This window comes from Dermacentor variabilis, chromosome 1 (genome assembly GCF_050947875.1).
Source record: "Dermacentor variabilis isolate Ectoservices chromosome 1, ASM5094787v1, whole genome shotgun sequence".
NCBI classification, from domain to species: Eukaryota; Metazoa; Arthropoda; class Arachnida; order Ixodida; family Ixodidae; genus Dermacentor; species Dermacentor variabilis.
Window position 1 is genome coordinate 158,902,861 of NC_134568.1, and position 20,989 is coordinate 158,923,849.

General features: G+C 43.2%; 1 protein-coding gene across 5 annotated transcripts in view; it reads right to left on the minus strand.

The window, feature by feature from the left end:
- Window positions 1-20,989, minus strand: part of Sec24CD (COPII coat complex component secretory 24CD) — an 82,656-nt gene that overhangs the window by 49,109 nt on the left and 12,558 nt on the right. For 3 of the 5 annotated variants that reach the window (XM_075698323.1, XM_075698338.1, XM_075698317.1), the window contains exons 5-11: window positions 19,743-19,907; window positions 13,474-13,512; window positions 10,922-11,030; window positions 10,379-10,506; window positions 9,778-9,916; window positions 5,347-5,462; window positions 62-186 (exon numbers count right to left, since the gene is read on the minus strand). In XM_075698323.1, coding sequence (XP_075554438.1) covers window positions 62-186; window positions 5,347-5,462; window positions 9,778-9,916; window positions 10,379-10,506; window positions 10,922-11,030; window positions 13,474-13,512; window positions 19,743-19,907 — 821 coding nt within the window. The remainder of the gene's footprint in view (window positions 1-61; window positions 187-5,346; window positions 5,463-9,777; window positions 9,917-10,378; window positions 10,507-10,921; window positions 11,031-13,473; window positions 13,513-19,742; window positions 19,908-20,989) is intronic. The other 2 variants (XM_075698345.1, XM_075698330.1) reach the window with 1 other exon arrangement.

Consider the following 20,989-nt stretch of genomic DNA (forward strand, 5'->3'; position numbering starts at 1 on the left):
GTGCTTCTTTTTTCTTTCACAAGGGTAGCACAGAATGGGTTGGAGTCACAGGTTGTCTCACCTTGGCAGTTCCTGGAGGATAGTCTGAATGTGGCTGCAGAAGAGGCGTACCAGGCCATTCCGGATACTGTTGTATGACACATCTAACAGAAATAGGTAGGCTGGAGGTTCGGGAAACACAGAGTTCTGGCAAAGAGAGAGAGAGAGAGTAAAAGAAAGTGATCAGCTGCTTGCATTGATTCACTACATATCTGCACTGAGCAGCAAAGTCTAGCAGAGAAAAACTCTGACTATGAGGCACATTCAAAATAATTCAAGTCACTTGCCCTATTTTTAACTAATAATGCAGCATATCATCAAGATTTCCATAAACATAGAGAAATGCATGGCGAAAGTATAGATATTTAGAACCTTACTTATAAATAAACGCATTCAACAATACACATGACATACATGTCACAGCAAACAGTAGAGTGTTTCACCAGTTGCAATGTTCAAAACATTAAAAATCAGGTTGTTGCTTTCTGTAAAAACGAATTGTCATGAAGTTTCTTAGTGAGAATTTCAGGGCCCGATTTACAGCAACTACAGTTCGAATCTCGTTATTCCGGGTTATTCGAACTGGCACTGTGGTCCCGTCAACGTTAAGTGTATTCCAATGGGCAAAAACACCCAGTAATTCAAATGCACAAGGATTTGTGATAGTTAATTCGAACATATCGTACTCTGACAACGCTCTCAGTAGTGCGCCAAATCACACGGCGGCGCCTCCGACCAGCATTGCTCTGACCCCACCATAGAGAAAAGGCTTAGGAGAAACCCCTCCAAGCTGCGCATGAAAGAAAAAAACAGTGGTGGAAATGTCACCCTCTCTCAAAAGGCAAGGTTGCTGTTTCTACGCCATGCCGTAATGCCCCAGCGACACTAGCGGCAAAATTCACTGTGGGAGGAATCGGTCCTGGGCCAATTTTTCATGGCTCGACGCGGCAGCATGTGAGCTGCAAGCGGAGGAGACCAATAAGAGTGGCCCCTACATTGACGTACGCGCACGAAACTGGTATCATGCGGACCCGCCCGACCACTCTATTTCGTATTCGCATCTGGTTCAGCCAGACCGCTTGTTATGCACTACTGTCTGCTCGCATCAGCTCTCGCTCGCTTGGCTTGGTTGGTCTCGTTCGCACATTTAAAAAAAATAACGACACGTCTAAATCGAGATGTCCTGATGGAAAGGTTGTTGGAGACAGTGTGCCATATGCGATTCTATACAACAAGATAGACCCTGAACACAAGGACGCGAAGGCGACAACCGATGCATCATTTTCCTTGTCTTTTTTACACGGCAACGCTGCAACAGAAGGGAGCACACCAACATGATTATGATTAGCGGCAACGACTACAGCTTGACAAGTCATGACTTGCGTTAAGAATGCAGGACGATGAAGGTAAACACAGCGCTGATCTGTCAGCAGACAAAGAAAAAAACACTCGAGCAAGCAGAGGGAAGCAGCAGTGGAGGTCCAGTTAGATCTCGGCAACTGCGCTGCTTCGGTGACAGTAGATTGCAGAGGTAATCAGCGCAATCTAGCAAGCTGGCAGGAAAGCAAATTTGCTTCCGTCCTGCCCTTCGTCTGAACTACGCTTCCTCAGCCTCCCTCTCAACTCTCTCATCTTCGACAGTCTCCAGCACGTGCGAGTCCCACCAGCCCGGCGCCCGCTTAGCCCGCTCCTTGAAGTTTGTTTTCTGCCGTTATCGGGAAGCGAGCATTGGCCGGCGTGGGCTGTTTCGTGGCCCTTGCTCGCTGTGTGCTTGTGCGCTGCACCCTTTCATGACTCGCACCATTCATGCATCGTGCTATGGCGCACGAATACTCCTAAAACAAGTCCTTCTTTTAATTCAAACTTCTTTTAACTTGAAAAAATTTTTGGGCTCCTTCGAGTTCAAAATATAGAAATTCGGCTGTATTACACTACAGTAATGTGTGTGGCTACTCAACAAGTCAGTACTGAAGTGAACCCGGACAAGAACAGAATGTGAAATCTGTAACGACATTACAGCGTACTATTGTGAGCAATATGAGTGGGAACACAGGAGCGTGTGTCAGATAGCCTCGAACCCTGCTATGGGCGATATGTGGCGGCCGCCTTCGGAAACAAAGTGGAAAGGAGGACACTGTTCTAACCACTGGCACTCCCACCATGCGTCTCTTTACACAAAGTGCGGAACTTCGCATCGCCAGCGCACATTGATAAAGCTGTTTGATATTGCGGTTACTGGTAACTTAGTGTACCGAAGCGTGGTCAATAGCAGCACTGTTTGGAAGCGTAGACATACAAGAGCTACTTCCTTGGGAAATCTAAATACCTTAAGCTAAACGCAGGAACGGGTGTCCTAGAGCTGCGCTCCCCCCCCCCCCAAAAAAAAGATGCATGAATGAAAGAAATTGAGTAACTAATACCCCTGTCACACTGAAAGTTTTAATGTCATTCGAATTGAATGGCATTCGGTGCAACGAATGTCATTCATCCGCGGAGGTGTTACACTAGAAAAATTAATGTCATTCGCTGGCGATATCAATGGTGATGATTCCGAAAAAAAAAAAAAAAAAACATGGCAACTAAAGTAGAACGAGGTAGGTATAAAGTGCTTGCATAAGCAATCCATATATTTAAATATATTTTTGGGACGTCACTTCACTGAAAAAATATATATATTTTAGTAATACGTATAAAAAGTTCTATTTCAGACTATGTGGCCACTATAAGCCAAAACAAGGCTCGGCCACCTGAGTAGCCGATAAACAGAAAACAAACAAAATGGCTGACATGGCAATGCTGGACGACGACGCTAAGTTGCCAGAGGTGAAGCGATTAGTTGCTGCATACTTTGCATTACAAGCAAGGCGTAATAATCAGAGGAAGCGATTAGACATTCTATGGCCGACGAGCAGAGTGGCTGTGGCATGGGCAGCGGCTAGACGCTGCTGAGCTGGAGAGTAACAACATTTTGCGACAGCCTGCCGCACAGATTTTGTCTCTTTAAAGTAACAAGTCTATTAAAACACGCAAAAGTTATTATTTCTATGCGAGTACGGTTTTTAATTTGCAAATGCTCTGTCCTGTTTTGCTTTGTTTCTGGGGTTGAGAGTATGAGAGTACACATTCGCTCCGAGTGTGAAGCCGAATGAGTTTCTCGAACTCATTCGATTGCGGAAGTCATTCGGTACTAATGGCATTAAATATCGCTGTGTAGCAACTGAACAATGTCATTCGATGCTAATGCCATTCGGTTCGTATGACATTAAAACGACCAGTGTGACAGGGGTATAAGTTATTGTGCACGTAACCGTCTCATTGGCTATCGTCGGCCAGTTAAACGCCGTAAGCTGCCGTTTTCGACGAACGGCGGTGCGGTGGGAGTGCCAGCGGTTAGGGGAAAAGCGGCCCCCTTTCCCCTGTTTTTGACAGCACCATCTGCGTACCGCTCTAACTCGGTTTCAAGGCTATTTGCCACATGTTCGTGTGTTCCGGCTCATATGGCTCATGACAGTACAGTGATAATAACCAATGAGTATTCAAGTGAATCTATTCGTAGCTTACGCTGTCAAAGAACTAGGAGCCATGGTAACTGTGGAACAAAAACTTGAAAAAAAAAAAAAAAGATGCCCCCCCCCCCCCTAGCAAAGACTTATATCCTAGAACCAAGTACAATCTCCAGTGGTGTTTGTGCCTGTAAACATCACACCACCCCTCCCAATTGAACTTATTTTTAGCACAGCTCTTGTGGCCTGCAAATATTTCCTGACAAAAAAACAAATGATGGTCAATTCCCCATGTACATGCTGTTTCACACTTAGGAGAAAACTCGGAGTGCATTGCAACGCGATGCGGTGAGTGCTGGAGTCGGGCAGCGGCAGCAGCTCGCGCAGGCGCTTGAGGGGTGCAGTCTTGAACCGCATCGTCTGCTATGGCGACGCATGCTGACCGTATTGCCGGGAAGCGTCCTACTGTCAGGGGCAGCATGCGGATTTAATCATTACTGCGGGAACTGAGCCGATATTCTTTACTAAGCGTTGCGTTATGCCAACCTCTAGCTTTCATTGGCAATAATGCGATTCTACAAACTTCTTTTGACAGCATGCTTCGTTTGTTCTTTAGAAAGGCCAGGGTAGGTGCACATATATTTCTTCCCTATGTGTGCTACTGTAATACGCAGCGACAAGAAAGAGACACCAAAATGTGCGCATGACGTGCTCTGTCTTTATTTGATGTGAGAGGAAAACAAAGCATTCAACAATAATAACTATGAGGGTCAAACAAGATGAAACAAACGAATACGAATAAAGTAATGCTTTAGGTCAAGGCAATGAGCTCGAAGTGATTCTCCTCGACAATAGTTCATTACCCCAGACAAGCCCTGCCCGCCGGTGGGGAAATGCACACGTCCCGCCCCAAACTTCACTTTTGGTATCTCATCATGTCCCCAGCGGCAGCGATGACAGCGCTCATTCTGGAGCGCACTGAGGTGTAAAGTGACTCGGTCAGCGATGTCTTCATTCACAGCATGTCCCACTCACTGACGATGGCGTACCAGAGCCTATCCTCGACAGCCCATGCAGAGGATAGCGCGCCAGCAATACTTCCATTGAGCCCCAGACATTTTCAATGATGTTGATGTCCGGGGATTGGGGCGGCCATTCAGGACAGTGACGCCGCATTCTTCGAGCAGTTCTTGCACAACGCGAACAGTGTGGATCGGTGACCTATCATGTTGGTGTATCCATTTGTTTCATCGTGTTTGACCCGCATAGTTATTGTTGAGTGTTTTGTTTTCCCTCTGCATCAAATAAAGACCGAGCACATTACGGGCACATTTTTGCGTCTCTTCCTTGTCACTGCATATTACGGTAGCACATAGAGCGAAGAATTATATGTGCATGCACTCAGTACCACGGCCTTCTGAAAGAACAAATGAAGCATGCTGTCAAAAGAAGTTTGTAGAACCCCATTATCGCCAATGAAGACTCAGAGGTTGGTGCCACACAACGCTTAGTAAAGAATATCGGCTGTTCCCGCAGTAACGATAAAATCCACGCACTGCCAACAACACCAACAATACGATCCTTGACAGTAGCATGCTTCCTGACAATGCAGCCAGTGCATGTCACCATAGCAGATGATGCTGTTCAAGGCTCCGCAATCGAGCGTCTGCGCCTGCACAAGCTGCTGCTGCTGCCAGACTCCAGTGCTCGCCGCATTGCAATGCAATGCATTCAGAGTTTTCTCCTTAGTCTGAAACAGCCTGTACATGCCAATTCACAACACAACCCAGCTGAACCAAAGTACCTTGCAATATTCCTTGGTGGCGACGATTTCATAGGAACCAAGGCAAAGCTCAGGTCGCTGGAACTTGTCTGATCGTTGGCCCAAATGGTCCAAATGAGCAAAATAAGAAGGAGGCACTGCACATAGCAAAAAGCAATCTCAGTACAGTTGTTCCAAGTGCACTGTTTTGTGTTTGCAATGATGCTAAAGGTTCCCAGCATAAAATGAGGTTGCTACTGACGAAGAAGTGGTGCGACATGAAAAAAATGACACCAGATGGCATACATTAAATTCAAAAGCATACATCAAAGCTTTTTTTCATACTAATGAATATCAGAAAAAGGAACTTCAGGTTTTATGTGACAGCAGTATTACACCCACTGCCTACAATTCTGTCTGCACCTGTTTTCAGACTTTCACTGCAGCAGAAGCAAGTGTCCCAAATTACTGCAATAGGTACACACTAGCATCCCCCAATAATGAGAATAAAAGCTTGCTCAGTGGTAGCACTGTGAGAAGCAGATGTATCAACATATAATTAAGCAATGTTGCCATTACAGAGCTGAAAGGGAAACAGGAAACACACAAGGGACGTGCAAGCAAAGGTGCCAGAATAGAAAGTGTGGACAACGTGCCCAGCAAAACAAGTAACACTCAAAGCACAATGATAGCGATGAGCACAATCGTTAGTCAGCAAAATATTTATATGGGTCAAGTATGTAGGCTATTTATCCGGTAAAACCTCGTTATAAAGAAGTTGAAGTGGGAGCCAGAATTACTTCATTATAGTCATTATTGAACCAACTGTAATACAAATCTCTGAGGATTTCAAGGCGAATTTCACTTTGCTAAATCCATTATTTCGTTATATCCTGTTTCTTTATAACAAGGTTTGACTATACATGACTCAGTGTACGTTCCAGAATGCGCACCACTATTTGCATTGCACAGGCAATTTGATTAGGCAAGATTCTTTCACTATAAAATCGGTGACTACATTCAAGAAAGTTCCGATACATGCAGGTGCACCTTGCGCAAAGCGGTAACTTAGTAAGAGAGTTAGCTGGTGAAGCCTGATGGCTTGCCCACCTGTGCACCAAGAACCAGTAAATAATTGAGAACCAACAATACAATCCTTGACAATGCTACGCAGAATACCCAACCGGAGACCTTGTTTAAGTTTGGACACTAATACACTGGCATTGGAATCTGAAACTGGCAACGTTTAATGCTAGAATGTTATCTAGTGAGGTGAGTCTAGCAGTGCTATTGGAGGAATTAGAGGGCAGTAAATGGGATATAATAGGGCTCAGTGAAGTTAGGAGGTCAAAAGAAGCATATACCGTTCCAAAAAGCGGGCACATTCTGTGCTACCGGGGCTTAGCGGAGAGAGGAGAACTAGGAGTCGGATTCCTGATTAATAAGGATATAGCTGGTAACATACAGAAATTCTATAGCATTAACAAGAGGGTGGCAGGTCTTGTTGTGAAACTTAATAAGAGGTACAAATTGAAGGTCGTACAGATCTACACTCATACATCCACTCATGATGACTAGGAAGTCGAAAGCTTCTATGAAGGCGTGGAATCGGCAATGGGTAAAGTCAAAACAAAATACACTATACTGATGGGCAACTTCAATGCCAAGGTGGGCAAGAAGCAGGCTGGAGACGAGGCAGTGGGGGAATATGCATATGCATGGGGGAATATGCATAGGCTCTAGGAATAGCAAGGGAGAGTTATTAGTAGAGTTTGCAGAACAGAATAATATGCGGATAATGAATACCTTCTTCCGCAAACGGGATAGCCGAAAGTGGACGTGGAGGAGCCCAAATGGCAAGACTAGAAATGAAATAGACTTTATACTCTGCGCTATTCCCTGGCATCATACAAGATGTGGACGTGCTCGGCAAGGTGCGCTGCAGTGACCATAGGATGGTAAGAACTCGAATTAGCCTAGACTTGAGGAGGGAACGGAAGAAACTGGTACATCAGACAACGATTAATGAGTTAGCGGTATGAGGGAAAATAGAGGAATTTCGGATCAAGCTACAGAACAGGTATTCGGCCTTAACTGAAGAAGGGGACCTTAGTGTTGAAGCAATGAACGACAATCTTAAGGGCATCATTAAGGAGTGTGCAATAGAAGTCGGTGGTAACTCCGTTAGACAGGATACCAGTAAGCTATCGCAGGAGACGAAAGATCTGATCAAGAAACGCCAATGTATAAAAGCCTCTAACCCTACAGCTAGAATAAAACTGGCAGAACTTTCGAAGTTAATCAACAAGCACAAGACAGGTGACATAAGGAAGTATAATATGGATAGAATTGAACATGCTCTCAGGAACGGAGGAAGCCTAAAAGCAGTGAAGAAGAAACTAGGAATAGGCAAGAATCAGATGTATGCGAGACAAAGCCGGCAATATCATTACTAATATGGATGAGATAGTCCAAGTGGTTGAGGAGTTCTATAGAGATTTATACAGTACCAGTGGCACCCATGACGACAATGGAAAAGAGAATAGTCTCGAGGAATTTGAAATCCCACAGAAATGGAACAAACACATGTACTAGATTAGAGAAGATGGACAATAGTACCCTTACAAAATTGTGTGTTGTTCCAATTTAAATTTCGCAGTAAAAAAGATTAAGGATTTACTTTTACATATTTGTTTTTTTTAATTTGTTCAGCACCAATTTAAAGTTAACCCCTTCAGTCACAAATTACGATCAACAGTAGATAAATGTGCGAAATTTACGTAATGTTATGCCAAGGTACTGGAGACTCAACAGAAAGCTAGTCAAGATGGGAGAATGACTGTGCATTTTATACCGTGACCCATCATAATTACATAATAATTAAACATTAATTTACTGTACAGTAAGTCATGCTATGTTTCTTCATTAAACATAGTGAATCACCTGCTTGAATTACAAGCACAGGTTAATTATTGAGTGGAAGCATTACAAGGGAGAAAAAGATCTCTCACAATTACGACTGTCAAACATGGCAGTGCTTTCACCAAAGCGGTTGTCTGAAGTGGTACATTTCACTCAGAAGTGAAATACGTGTACTTTAGGAAAGCATAATGTTCAATTTACTCAAAGCTTAATGTTTGTTGTGTATTCCTTGCAACCACTGCACAGAAATGGCAAAAATAAGTCGCGTTTACAAACATGTAGGCCGTGACTGAAGGGATTAACCCTTTGAGGGTCGATTTTTTTCACCATGTGCAATCGCCCAGGGTCGATTTCTTTTATTGCAGATTCCAATTCTTCTTAGGGACTTATCTTGAAAAAAATTTACCGCAATTTTTCTAGGGTGACTGTAAAGTGAGAAAAAAATATTTTGCGTTGGTATATATGTATTCATCATGAATAACAACAATAAAAAAGGAAATATACTTATAAGGATTATAAATTTGATGCATTTTTATACACATAGTTCAAGGCCAATAAAAATGTATACACGAGAATATTTTGCAATACTCAAATGTTCCTGCTCTTATACTTTGCAAGACTCAAATGTTCCTGCTCTTATACTAATATGTACATCCATAGCATAATCAAACTGTGTAGGTGCGCACACTCAAGAAATCTGTGTGGTTCTGTGCCCGTCAAAAAAGCACAACGTGCGACAAACTTCGGCTAATCTTAATCTTATCACCAATCAGAGGCAATTAGTTTTCGCGAGTGTCAAACAAAAAAAAAAGCAACTGAAACGCATGCACGGCGGCATCCTTCCTATGCGCACCCCTGTGAGCACTAAACGAGCGAGAAAGAGGCGGTCGCCCTTTGAGCAATTAGTAACGAGTTAGCCATCAGTTTTGCAAGCGCAAGAAACCGACACCGCCAGTGCAACAAAACCCGAACCGCCACCCGCCTACATGCGCACCAATGCGCCAGCGGTAGTATATAGAGGCGCGGGACCAAACTAGCTCTAAAACAAACCATCCAATGAAAACAGAGGGAGGCGCGCAAAAAAAATTCCCTGTATTCCCACATAGTGGCAGCACATGACAAAAAAGAAAAAGTTAGGAAATTGGCATGCTTTTTAAACGTACAGACGGCGCCCTAAATATACGGAATCGACCATTTTGGGACTTGTTCGAGGCGCCGTATATTTACGTCATTGACCCTCAAAGGATTAACAGTAATCATGAAGCATAGCAGAAGTTTGCCTCATTTTGTTTCTCCGAGGCTTTTCCTTGAAAACATTTTAAAAGTGCATTCATATGTAATTCCAAATTTTAAAATATTGGCAGTTAAAGGTTTTGAAACTTCTATCCTCAGCTATTAGCAATGTTTAATGTCAATATACTTACCACCAGAAAATAATAAATAAAGAAACAAGCAAGACGAAAAATAAGGATGACTGCTCATAGAGTAGATCTCAAATCAAGGCAATGGTTGTATCAAAAGGCAATGATCAGCAAGCTTGTGAATTCTCACCCTCAGTAGTAGCTTTGCAGAAGACACACTGGAAGCGGCGCCCGCCATCTATGAACTGCATCAGTGGGCACATGTAGGCCTTGCACCGGTTGCACCGCACAGGGCCTTCCTCCCCGAAATCACTCAGTGGCAGGGCACTCTGCATGCACCAAAGGGCTACTGTTTAGGCAGAGCCATAAAATCAGCCTAGGCTCATGTATCAATGCAGAACAAAGAAATGCTCTTCCATTTGCAAGCAGACAGCCATAAACCAGCTAGACTTGAACTTGAACATAGTAATACACAACAGCAGCAGGAGCACGGGCTGCTGAAATAGACATGCAGTGAACATGTCTGTATAAAAATCGGAACAGGAAGTACTAGCACAGTCAAAAGCTTAAGTTTTGATAAAAGGACGGACCTCCAACTGTGTCTCAAACAGAATATTGGTTTATCTCTGAACATTCATTCAAGCTTTTCTTCTTCATAAGAACTGAGCTAACTGTAACAACAATAATTGAGCTATTTAAACTGTGTGACAGATGTAATAAAATAGGTTCATTCACTCTCCATGATGACTGCTATCTGTCAAGGATAACCATAACAAAGCTTAAAAGCTCACCTCACCAGGAGCTTGGCGTGCAAAAGGGCTGATGCACAGGGCAAATGGAAGAGCCGTTTGCCTCAGCATCTCTGGTGTGCATGGCACGCTATAGATGGTAGAACGCACAAATCGAGGGCTGCAAATGCCTGCATTGAGAAGCAGTAGCCACTTTAACTCATAACACTACAACTCAAAAGAACAAAAATGCTATAATGTTTGTTCAGTAAATATTCTTAAAAAGCTACAATGTGGCTATGAATAATAATAGTACATAGTATAACTGTGCCCCAGTTTTATACAAATCTCATAGGATAGCAGTACCTCAAATTCAGGCAACTCTACAAATTGCAGTTACAAATTTTTTGCCACAAGCATGTCTAGAAAATTTGCATTATTACAGGCATATACGTTACAGATATGTGTACTGCACTATTCAGTTCATGTCAATAAGTACAAACGTCTTTGAACATGCACTGACCAATAAAAAAGTGAACGATTCTGCATGTACTAATTCAAAAGTTCCAGGAAAATAGCAAAAATACAGCAATTAATGCTACCTACCTTCATCATGCACAATAAAGTCAGTAGTGACCAGTGGTGGCACCAGGCCCCTCTTATTTGTGTAGAAAGGACCACTGTGTGCTTTGCGATCATCTTCTATTACTTGGATCTAGAACAGACAGCAAATACCACAAAGTACCCTAACACACTGCTTTCATAAGTTAAACCACCAAATGTTTCACAAATAAGACACTATGTTAGTGTAAATGTGTAATTCTTTATTTATGGAAGCAGTAAAATAAAAATAATAAAAGTAGAGGGTAACTGTCAATTTCAAAGGCAACAACACATAACAAATTTGAGAGAACTGAAGCACTGTACAGTGAAATATCCTTGCCCAACTATCTCTATAAATCCTATGGAACGCCATTCCTCCACATACAGGGTATGTGTCAAAATTTGCAAATGTGACATGCAACATGACAAAATGTTTTGGTGTAATCTTGGGCTAAAAAAAATTCAAGGGACACTTAGTTATCCCCACATGGATGAATGCGAAAGCATTGTAGCCACTGCGCAATGCTTAGACATGCCACAATGCAAGGTCATGAGTTCAACTCCCACAAATGGTCATGGGTTCGAGTGCCTTAATTAACTCTATCTTAAAAAACTGAGCCTTAATTAACTTTACCTTGATTAACACCACAGGTCACGGGTTCGAGTGCCTTAATTAAACTGAGCCCTAATTAACACCACAGGTTGTGTGTTCGGCTCCCACCGAAGGACGAGGGTTAATAGCCTTTTCAGACCATCAATGCCGGATTTTCTACCTCATGAGCCACTTAATGCACTTGCATTAAAAAATTAAATTAGGGGTTTTACGTGCCAAAACCATGATCTGATTATGAGGCCCGGCATATTGGGGGGGGGGGCTCCGGAACAGTTTGGACTACTTAGGGTTTTTTTTAATGTGCACCTAAATATAAGTACTACATGGATGTGTTCACAACTCGCCCCCATTGTAATCTGCGGTGGTTGTCCAGAAATCTCACTATCACGTCCCCCAACCTAACTGTATATTCCTTTAGGGAAAGTGAGCTATGTATTCAGGACTAAACATCACGCCAATCTTTTCCTACTAAACTGCTACTGATATGTAGTTAATGATGGTAGACCAGCCCCCACTTTGTGAGAAAGGAAAATGCCTTCAAATGAACATGATATAAAAAAAGTTACAAACGGGAAGCTGTGAAACTGAATTTGGAAGGTGTAACCTTTTTCTGGAGGAGATGAGAAAAAAGTAACACAGCTACAAACAGATTTACCCATTGTAGTGGCTCAGTGACCACACCATTCTGCTACTGGGGCATGAGGTGACAGCTTCAATTCCTGGCTGCAATAACGGCATCTCAACAGGGCAAGAATTTGGAGCCCTCCACTGTGACATCCTTTATAGCTTAATGGGACATTGTACCCCATTGGTAAATAACAAACAATGTTCCCAAAAGTGACAGAAACTTGGTAGTGGTGTACAGTGATGCTTGCTTTGACAAACACTGGTAAAGTTAAGATGCTTTCAACTGCTTTGGGGTGGATGCTTTACATCTGTTATCAGTCACCCTTGAAGGGCACAAGCTCGTGTGAGATGAAGCACCTTTCATTATGGTAGAGAATAAGAAAGATATTCAAGAATTATCAGGCCAGTGCAAATACATCATAGGATGACATGCCAGCCTATATGCCTCCCATTAAAAGCTATTTTCTACTGCTGCAACAGTTCTCATCTTATTCTAATCTTGTTATGAACCTTTGCCAAGATGCTGTATGCTTCAAAATTTCTTATGATGAAAAAGCAGGTCTCAAACAGAAGGCATTAATGACACATAAAACTTGTGATTAGAAATGCTGTTCAATATGAAGAATAGTACTCAGTATAATGAATTTCTTTCAAAGGCATGACACTGCTTTCTTAAAGATGCCAGACCCAAGCTCACAGGAAATTTATTTGTTGCAATTATCCTCACAGCATTTCATCACAACTAAATGCTTTTAAAATGGAGCACTCACATTACATAATTTCTTTCTTATTTTTCTAGGGTAAAATCTATTTTAGATAAAGCACCTTGCATAAGACTGAATGCACAGTAATCTGGTAGTTTCGTAAAAATGACCATCATGATGGCGTCCACCAGTGCCTTGCTCTTCAGCTCGGATAAATAGTGCACAAATTAACTGAACCGTACTTGTCATGTGCATATACTGTCATGCCAGCCAGAAGACAAGATATTTTCTTCAAGTAGCATAAATTATTACTATAACCATCATCCAACTCGGGCAAAACATTCCTTTAGTTAGCCAGAACCGTTGCTAACTTCCGCTCCGTTCAAACATAAAGAAAAAAATTTTTTGTTACTGATGCTTGTATGCATAACACCAAACCAGGGACTGTCAATAGATGCACCCTGAACCAATGAACGATAAATGCTGCTCTTGCCAAGAAAAAAATTCACGTCTAAATTTTGTAATACGAAGACAATAAAAGAGCTTGTAGTGAAACTTTCTGAAACATGATGGCTCTTTTGCACAAAGTTTTCCTTTAAAAGTTGACTTACGTGGCAGGGTAACTTGCTAAAGGGTGCACTTTGCTGACCCTGCAGTAAAAGCAGGTGCCAGGTATGCCAGCATGCATGTGCAAATATAACAAGCATTGTCAAAAGCACATGGAGCTCTATTGAGACAGCCTGAAACCATTGCAACTGTAATGCTGTGTAGTCCATAGTGTCGCCAAGAATCATTCAACTAACGCTGCAGAAAAAAAAAAAAAAGTTTGAATAAATGGACAAGTTCAGATGCTGAGCATTACCTCAGGTGTGTCATGTCTCTTAACCATAAATCTGCATACTTTATTCAGGTTTTGTGGCCCTAACCCTCTGCTTACTATTTCCCTGCATTTTTTATCTGTACACCTACTTTCACTTTGCAATTTTGCAATTTCACTTTGCAAATTCAGTAACCATCAATCACACTTGAAAGCCTGATTAACCAACTAGTTGTATTCACCATAAAATGGTAAACCGTACAATTTGCATGCTAATTAAAGCCACTTATTTATACAGCCGAATCTCAATAATTCGAACTCAAGGGGACCCGAAAATTTGCTTGAATTAAAGGGACTTTTTCTTGAAGTATTCATGCACCATAGCACAATGTACAAAAGGAGCATGTCGTGAAATATCACGGCGAGCAAACCCACAGCGAGCGAGGACCACGAAACTGCCCACGCTAGCCAACGCTTGCTTTCTGATAATGGCAGAAAACGAAAGTTCAAGGAGCAGGCTAAGCTGGTGCCGGGCCAGCAGGGCTGGAGGCGCCGGCGCGGAGGCATGAGCATGCAGAGACTGTCGAAGGTGAGAGAGTTACGAGGGAGTTGAGATGGAGGGTGAGGGGAGCGTAGCTGCGAGGAAGGACGGGAGCGAAGTGGATTTGCTTTCCTGCCAGCTTGCTGGATGGTGCTAATTACCTCTGCCACCTACTGCCACCGAAGCAGCGGAGTTGCTGAGGCTGGACTGGGCCTCCACTGTTGCTTCCCTCTGCATACTCACATGTTTTTTCCTTCGTCTGCTGGCATATCAACGCTGTGTTTATGTTCTTTGTCCTGCATTCTCAACATGAGCCATGTCTTATCAAGATGATGAAGTTGTTGCCACTGATCATAATCATGTTCGTGTGCTCCCGTTGCGGCGTCGCTGCATTCAGAAGACAAGGAGGCACTGGGTGTCGCCTTCCCGTCCTTGTATTCGGGTCTGTCTTGTCGTACAGAATTGGATATGGCGCACTCTCTCCAACCATCTTTCCATCGGGGCGTCTCGGTTTAGGCGCATCATTATAAAGAAAGCGTGAACGAGACCAACCAAGCCAACCAAAACAAGCGTGAGTGAGAGCTGACGCGAGCAGACGATACTGCGAAACAAGCAGTCCGGCTGCACCAGGCATGAGTGCGAATAGAACGGTTGAGCGGGTCTGCATGATACTAGTTTCCCATGTGTACGTCACTGCAAGGGCCACTCTTATTGGTCTCCTCAGCTCGCCGCTCGTTTGCCACCGCGGCAAGCCACGAAAAATTGCCCAGGACCGATCCCTCCCATGACGCATTTTGCCGCTAATGTGGCTGGGGCATTCATTTGAGAGATGGTAAAATTTCTGGCCCAGTTCCCCCCCCCCCCCTCGCAGCATTGCAGGGTTTCTCCTAAGCCTTTCCTCTATGGTGGAGTCAGAACAATGCTGGTCGGAGGGGCTACCGCATGATTTGGCATGCTACTGAGAGCATTGTTGGAACACGGTATGTTCAAATTAACCATCGCAAATGCTTGCGCATTCGAATTACCGGGCATTTTTGCCGGCTGGAATGCACGTAACTTTGATGGGACCATGGTGTCAGTTTCAATAAACCAGCAGTTCAAATTACCGAGATTCGACTGTATGTTAAGCTTTACATGTACTACCTCACTTCTGTTCAATGCAGCCTCACTGTGGTGCAAAACCCACTGATTGTTCAGCTAAAACATGGGAGTCTAAAACATGCCACTCTACTTTGGTTAAGTGTGCTAACTTCTGGCTAATACAAAGAGAGAGAGAGAGAGAGAGAGAGGGGGGGGGTCACAGGAAGATGGAGACTAAGTGAGTGGCATAACAAGAAATGTCACTGGCCCCAGCAACATTTCTTCTACCCATGTTAACTCTGAGTAAAGCTCTCAGCTCACACACTATTTGTGGCTCAGCTTGTATGGCCATCAGAATGAACAAATTAATGCTATGATTGTGTTATCGCAGCATTTTATTTTTCCCGCCAGAATCAAACTATTATTCACAGTGTTCTCCTGCGTGTTTTACCGTGGCATTCATGCGCAGTAAAACATTGCAGCCAGTGGCTGATCATCTAGCAAAGTAGGCCCTATTACAGTGTAAAAATTGGCAGTATAAATGAATACAGAGCACACCTGTGCAAAACTAAAGCAAGTAGTACCACAAGCACCACCTTACAAGCTATAAAGTTTCACTAGCACCATATTTCCAACCAGAAAGATCTTATGTGCTACTTGAAAATATAAAGAAGAGTGCGATGTGATGGGCACAATTAAATAAACTTGCAAGCCAAGTCTAATGGTACCTTGCACTGACCTCAACAATCATCATCATCATCAGCCTGGTTACGCCCACTGCAGGGCAAAGGCCTCTCCCATACTTCTCCAACTACCCCGGTCATGTACTAATTGTGGCCATGTTGTCCCTGCAAACTTCTTAATCTCCCCCGCCCACCTAACTTTCTGCCGCCCTCTGCTACGCTTCTCTTCCCTTGGAATCCATTCCGTAACTCTTAATGACCATCGGTTATCTTCCCTCCTCATTACGTGTCCTGCCCATGCCCATTTCTTTTTCTTGATTTCGAATAAGATATCATTAACTCGCGTTTGTTCCCTCACCCAATCAGCTCTTTTCTTATCCCTTAACATTACACCTATCATTCTTTTTTCCATAGCTCGTTGCATCATCCTGAATTTAAGTAGAACCCTTTTCGTAAGCCTCCAGGTTTCTGCCCCGTACGTGAGTACTGGTAAGACACAGCTGTTATAAACTTTTCTCTTAAGGGATAATGGCAACCTGCTGTTCATGATCTGAGAATGCCTGCCAAATGCGCCCCAGCCCATTCTAATTCTTCTGATTATTTCAAACACCTCAACAATATATAATACTATAGGTACAGTGCTCAGTAATTTAAATGCGACACTCAGAGCATATGGCTGTCAGCAGTTCTTGTGCCACCTGTGGGCACTGGGGACACTGATGCATCGTGTTATATGACACAAGCGAGAGCCTTTGTGACGCATTGTAACTGCATTTGGCCCCTCGGCAAGCACCCAGTGCTCACCGGTGGCGCAAAAAGTGCTGGGTGTTTATCACATCTGAACCACTGAGCCTTGCACCTATGATGGGATTTAGAAGAACGTATCCACGTTAACTAGGATACAAGAGCATCTTTGTCCCATACAAATTAAGTGCCTGTATGTTGTAGTTGTATCTGAAATATTCATATTTTTTCAAGCATTTGTTAACAGTAGCTTGCCCAGCACAAAGTCATTCATAGAACTTCATTTCAATGAGCTTTTTCATATTCTGCACAAATATATGCATAAACTTTGCATGTTGTTATAAGTAAACAAAAGAAAAGGACAGACATACAGTGTGACTGATGCTTCTCAGATACATCAACTAGCAATTGTGCCACTTTACCTCCACACTCTTGAAATATTGTTCATAGATATTGGCCAAGAATTTAAAGCGAATTTTAATGCCTGTCAAAGCGATTATTAAAAAAAAAATCCTTTCATACCACTGAACTTGTAAGTTGAACTTATGACACAAATTTGCAATGCTGATGAGAATACTCCAGTGCCAAACAACTTTCTATCAAGAGATTCTGTGCAGCAGTCACGTAAGCCAAAACAAATTCATGGGATTTAGTTTTCTGGTCTAAGAAAGTACATGGATGTTGAAAATTGGAGTAATTAAGCATGCTCAATTTCTTTCTAAACATTTCCAATTCAAAATGTAAAATTTGAACATGAGCTTTTATCGCATAGCATTCTGTCAGACAGAGAAATGGAATATACTTGGTTGCACGGCATAACCTTAACGGAGAGTAGAGTGAATGTAAGTGTTAGCATATTGAAGTGAATGGAAAAATCATTTCAAGGCACAAAAATTATTTGAACAGCAATGATGTATACTTACCAAATGAGCCCTTAAAATACACAAACATACTTTTGTTAAAGTCTAATGATAGCAATTTAATATGGTTGCAGACATTAGCCAAATTTGGTGTCTACATGTGCACACTTACTTTGATTTTATTACAGATGGAAACTACTCAAGGCAATACATTGCTGCCATGAACATCTGAGCCACACAATATTGTCATGCAGCAGGAAACAACACAATATTACTCAAAAGAGCATCTAGGGTTTCTTGTGGCTTTTTAAATTGCCCACCCTTCTTCAGACAGCCTGGTGATGATGGAGAAGCAGAGAACCAAACATTTGTATATAGTGTCTCAATTATGAGGTGAGCAAGAAATTTGAGTTTGATAAGTTGTATGTGTCTAACCTAAAAATGATAAGCGTAACGTTAAGATACAGGAAGATAGCAGTATGGATCAGAGAGCAAACGGGGATAACCAATATTCTGGGTGACATCAAGAGAAAAAAAGCGGATCTCGGCAGGCCATTAACGCGTAGGGTATAACTGGTTGACCTTAGAGTTACAGAATGGGTGCAAAGGGAAGGTAGGCACAGTCAAGGACAGCAGACAATTAGGTGGGGTGATGAAATTAGGAAAATTGCAGTTGCAAGACAGGGGTAGTTGGAAATCGCTGCGAGAGGCTTTCTTCCTGCAGTAGACAGAAAAATAGGCTGATGATGATGTGCCTGACCAGAACTAGTGGCCATCATGTCATCCATGAAAAAGGAGAGAGAAAAAAAAAAAGACCAATGCAGAAGGGCAATGCATATTCGCTGGAAGATTGCCAAGACTGCCAACTCTCTGCAACAGTTTTCAGCATGCAAGATGTGGAAGAAGGTGTGGGAACCCCACCAAAGAGTTCAAGGGCTACCCTTGTTTGCAGATAACTCTGCTCATGTGCAATGCATTCAAATATAATTCTCGACAGCAGAGTTTCATGAAGTGGTGCCTCTAAAGCCAACTACATTTAAGAAATTAGTTCAAAAGTGCAGCAGGAAACTTTTAAGCTATCATTTGTCAGAAATGTATGACTAAAATATTTAGCTAGCTATAGCTAGCCAGCCAAAAGGCAGTGAACAAGCACGAGGCTTGCATAGGGCGACATTTCATGTCACCGTATGCACATGTGTATGGTCGAGACTAAGCTCTTGAAGCTTTTGGACCACAAAAGCTACCTCTTCATGAATGCAATGGCTGCAGACTGCATTTGCAAGCTCTTCATTTCAACGTGATGTGCCAATGCTTACATGTAGTGCATCAAGTCTCTGGTGGTGCGTAAACTTTTTCCATGTTTGTAAGATCTGATACGCTAAAAGAGTGCCATATACGTTGTCACAATTAAACACAGCTAAACACAATAGATCCAAACACAATCGCTTATACAGTGGCCATCACTGTGCCACTCAACACATGAATGATTATCAGAGACAGCAACTAGTCCAAAAAAGACGAAGCATCTATTGCGATAGCAAATTATTAGGCAGCTATACGAAGTAAGGATAGTAGTTTTATTGGCAGTGCAATTGTAGAAATTCGCTTACTAAATAAATTAACAAGCATGGTGCCATGCGGACACAAGCAAACACAAACATATCTCATTCGATGACCACAGACACTCACTGTCAAACGCTGGCGTGAGGAAGCACGGCAGCAGCAGCGCACGAATTGACCTTCGTGCTGCCTCTCAGTGTGACACGAACTAAGAGGCACGAACACAGTGTACACGAAGCTATCAGCAGTCAGTGCACTCTGTCCCTATCGCAGATCACTTTGAAGATAGGGTCCGCACGGCCGCGCCATATGCAGCTGCCACCAGAGTATAATGCCCCCCTCCCCCTCGGCACCTTGCGCACAATGGAAGATGGTGCACTTCCTCCCTGCCTTCCTTCCTTGAATACGCGAGATCAAGCCGCCATCGTCATCTCTTTCTCGCACATACAGCATATGGTGCACGACCAAGATGTTATTGCACTTGGACTTTATACTGAACCTCATGGTGATGCCGACGTTGATGGCAGAAATGCACCTGGAGTGGCCATATAATTGCTATACAATAAAAAATATATTTTCTAAGTGGCCCACTCACTGGGCTCGGCATCTGGTCAGGGTCAAGCTTCCGTTGCTGCTGCTGCTGTGGTGGCGGCGGCGCTGTCATGGTGGGGTGGGCAGCAGGCATTTGAACACCGGGTGGGGCACCGTAGCCAGCACCTGGGGGAGGGCCTAAACTGCCCGGTCCATTAGCCTGTGTACCCTGCAGAAAGGACCGCCTAAGGTCATTCATCTTCTGCTATAAGTGAATGCTTGTGCAAGCAGCCATTTTAAAATGACTATAAGCTGCAATCCAATCAATAAACTACAGTGTTGGGCTGGAGTAGCTGATACACCTCTTCTCAAGAACACCCAGGCCATATGGCACACGCAGTGAGGCTTGTACTACACTTCCAGCACCTCAATGTCCTGGATGGCGAAGGGACCAGTATCATACAATGAAGGCTTTTTTGGCCCTTGGTGAGTCACAGGAGTCTCACCACACAACCCAGCAGTAGCATTACACATGTTTAATGGCCTGAAACTTTTGAAAATGGCTGCACACTATACAAAGGCTGAAGACACAACAAACAGGACACCAGTTCTTGAGCCGTCTTGTGTTCTTTTTCACGCATCCAGCTTAAACTTCTCTTCAGCTTTTGTTCATGAAAGTCACACAAGATGAAATATAGCCAGTAAGATAAATTCAAGCTGCACAGCTCCCACTAGCAAGCTCTGGTCCAGCATGACATGAGTGGCCCTGTGTCTCTCTTCACATCTGCGAAATGTCAAGGCTGCAATGAGCAGTCGCTATTCAAAGTTAGTCTTCAATCCCCACGATATAGCCGCAGGAATTTGGGGCCACAGGACACAAGTGCTAAGTTTACTAATGACCACACAGATATGAGGACAGGCTACCTGCGTTGTGCTGACTGCTAAGCCATGGTCAGGGATGGTGGCACTACGTTCACCCATTGGGGTGCCAATGTTACTGCCTCGGCCACATCGACAGAAAAGCAGCGAACTGGCATGAAATCCCCAGAATTTGTGGCCACAGTGCACAAGCGCTAAGTTGCTGCTTTGCTTTGTTATAGGTGGGCATTCAGTCCTGTTTGAGCAGTTCGCTGCTTGACCTTAGTGGCTACTAATTCCGTCTGGTTATGTCAAGTGACTGTGTAATGCAAATGTAACCTGCACCATGAGCACTGATATCAGTACACAGTGTGCTTATATTAGTATGTTTTGCCCATGCTCAGGAAGCCAAACTTCAAGTACCAATCAAATAAATGTTATCTATGTTCTCCT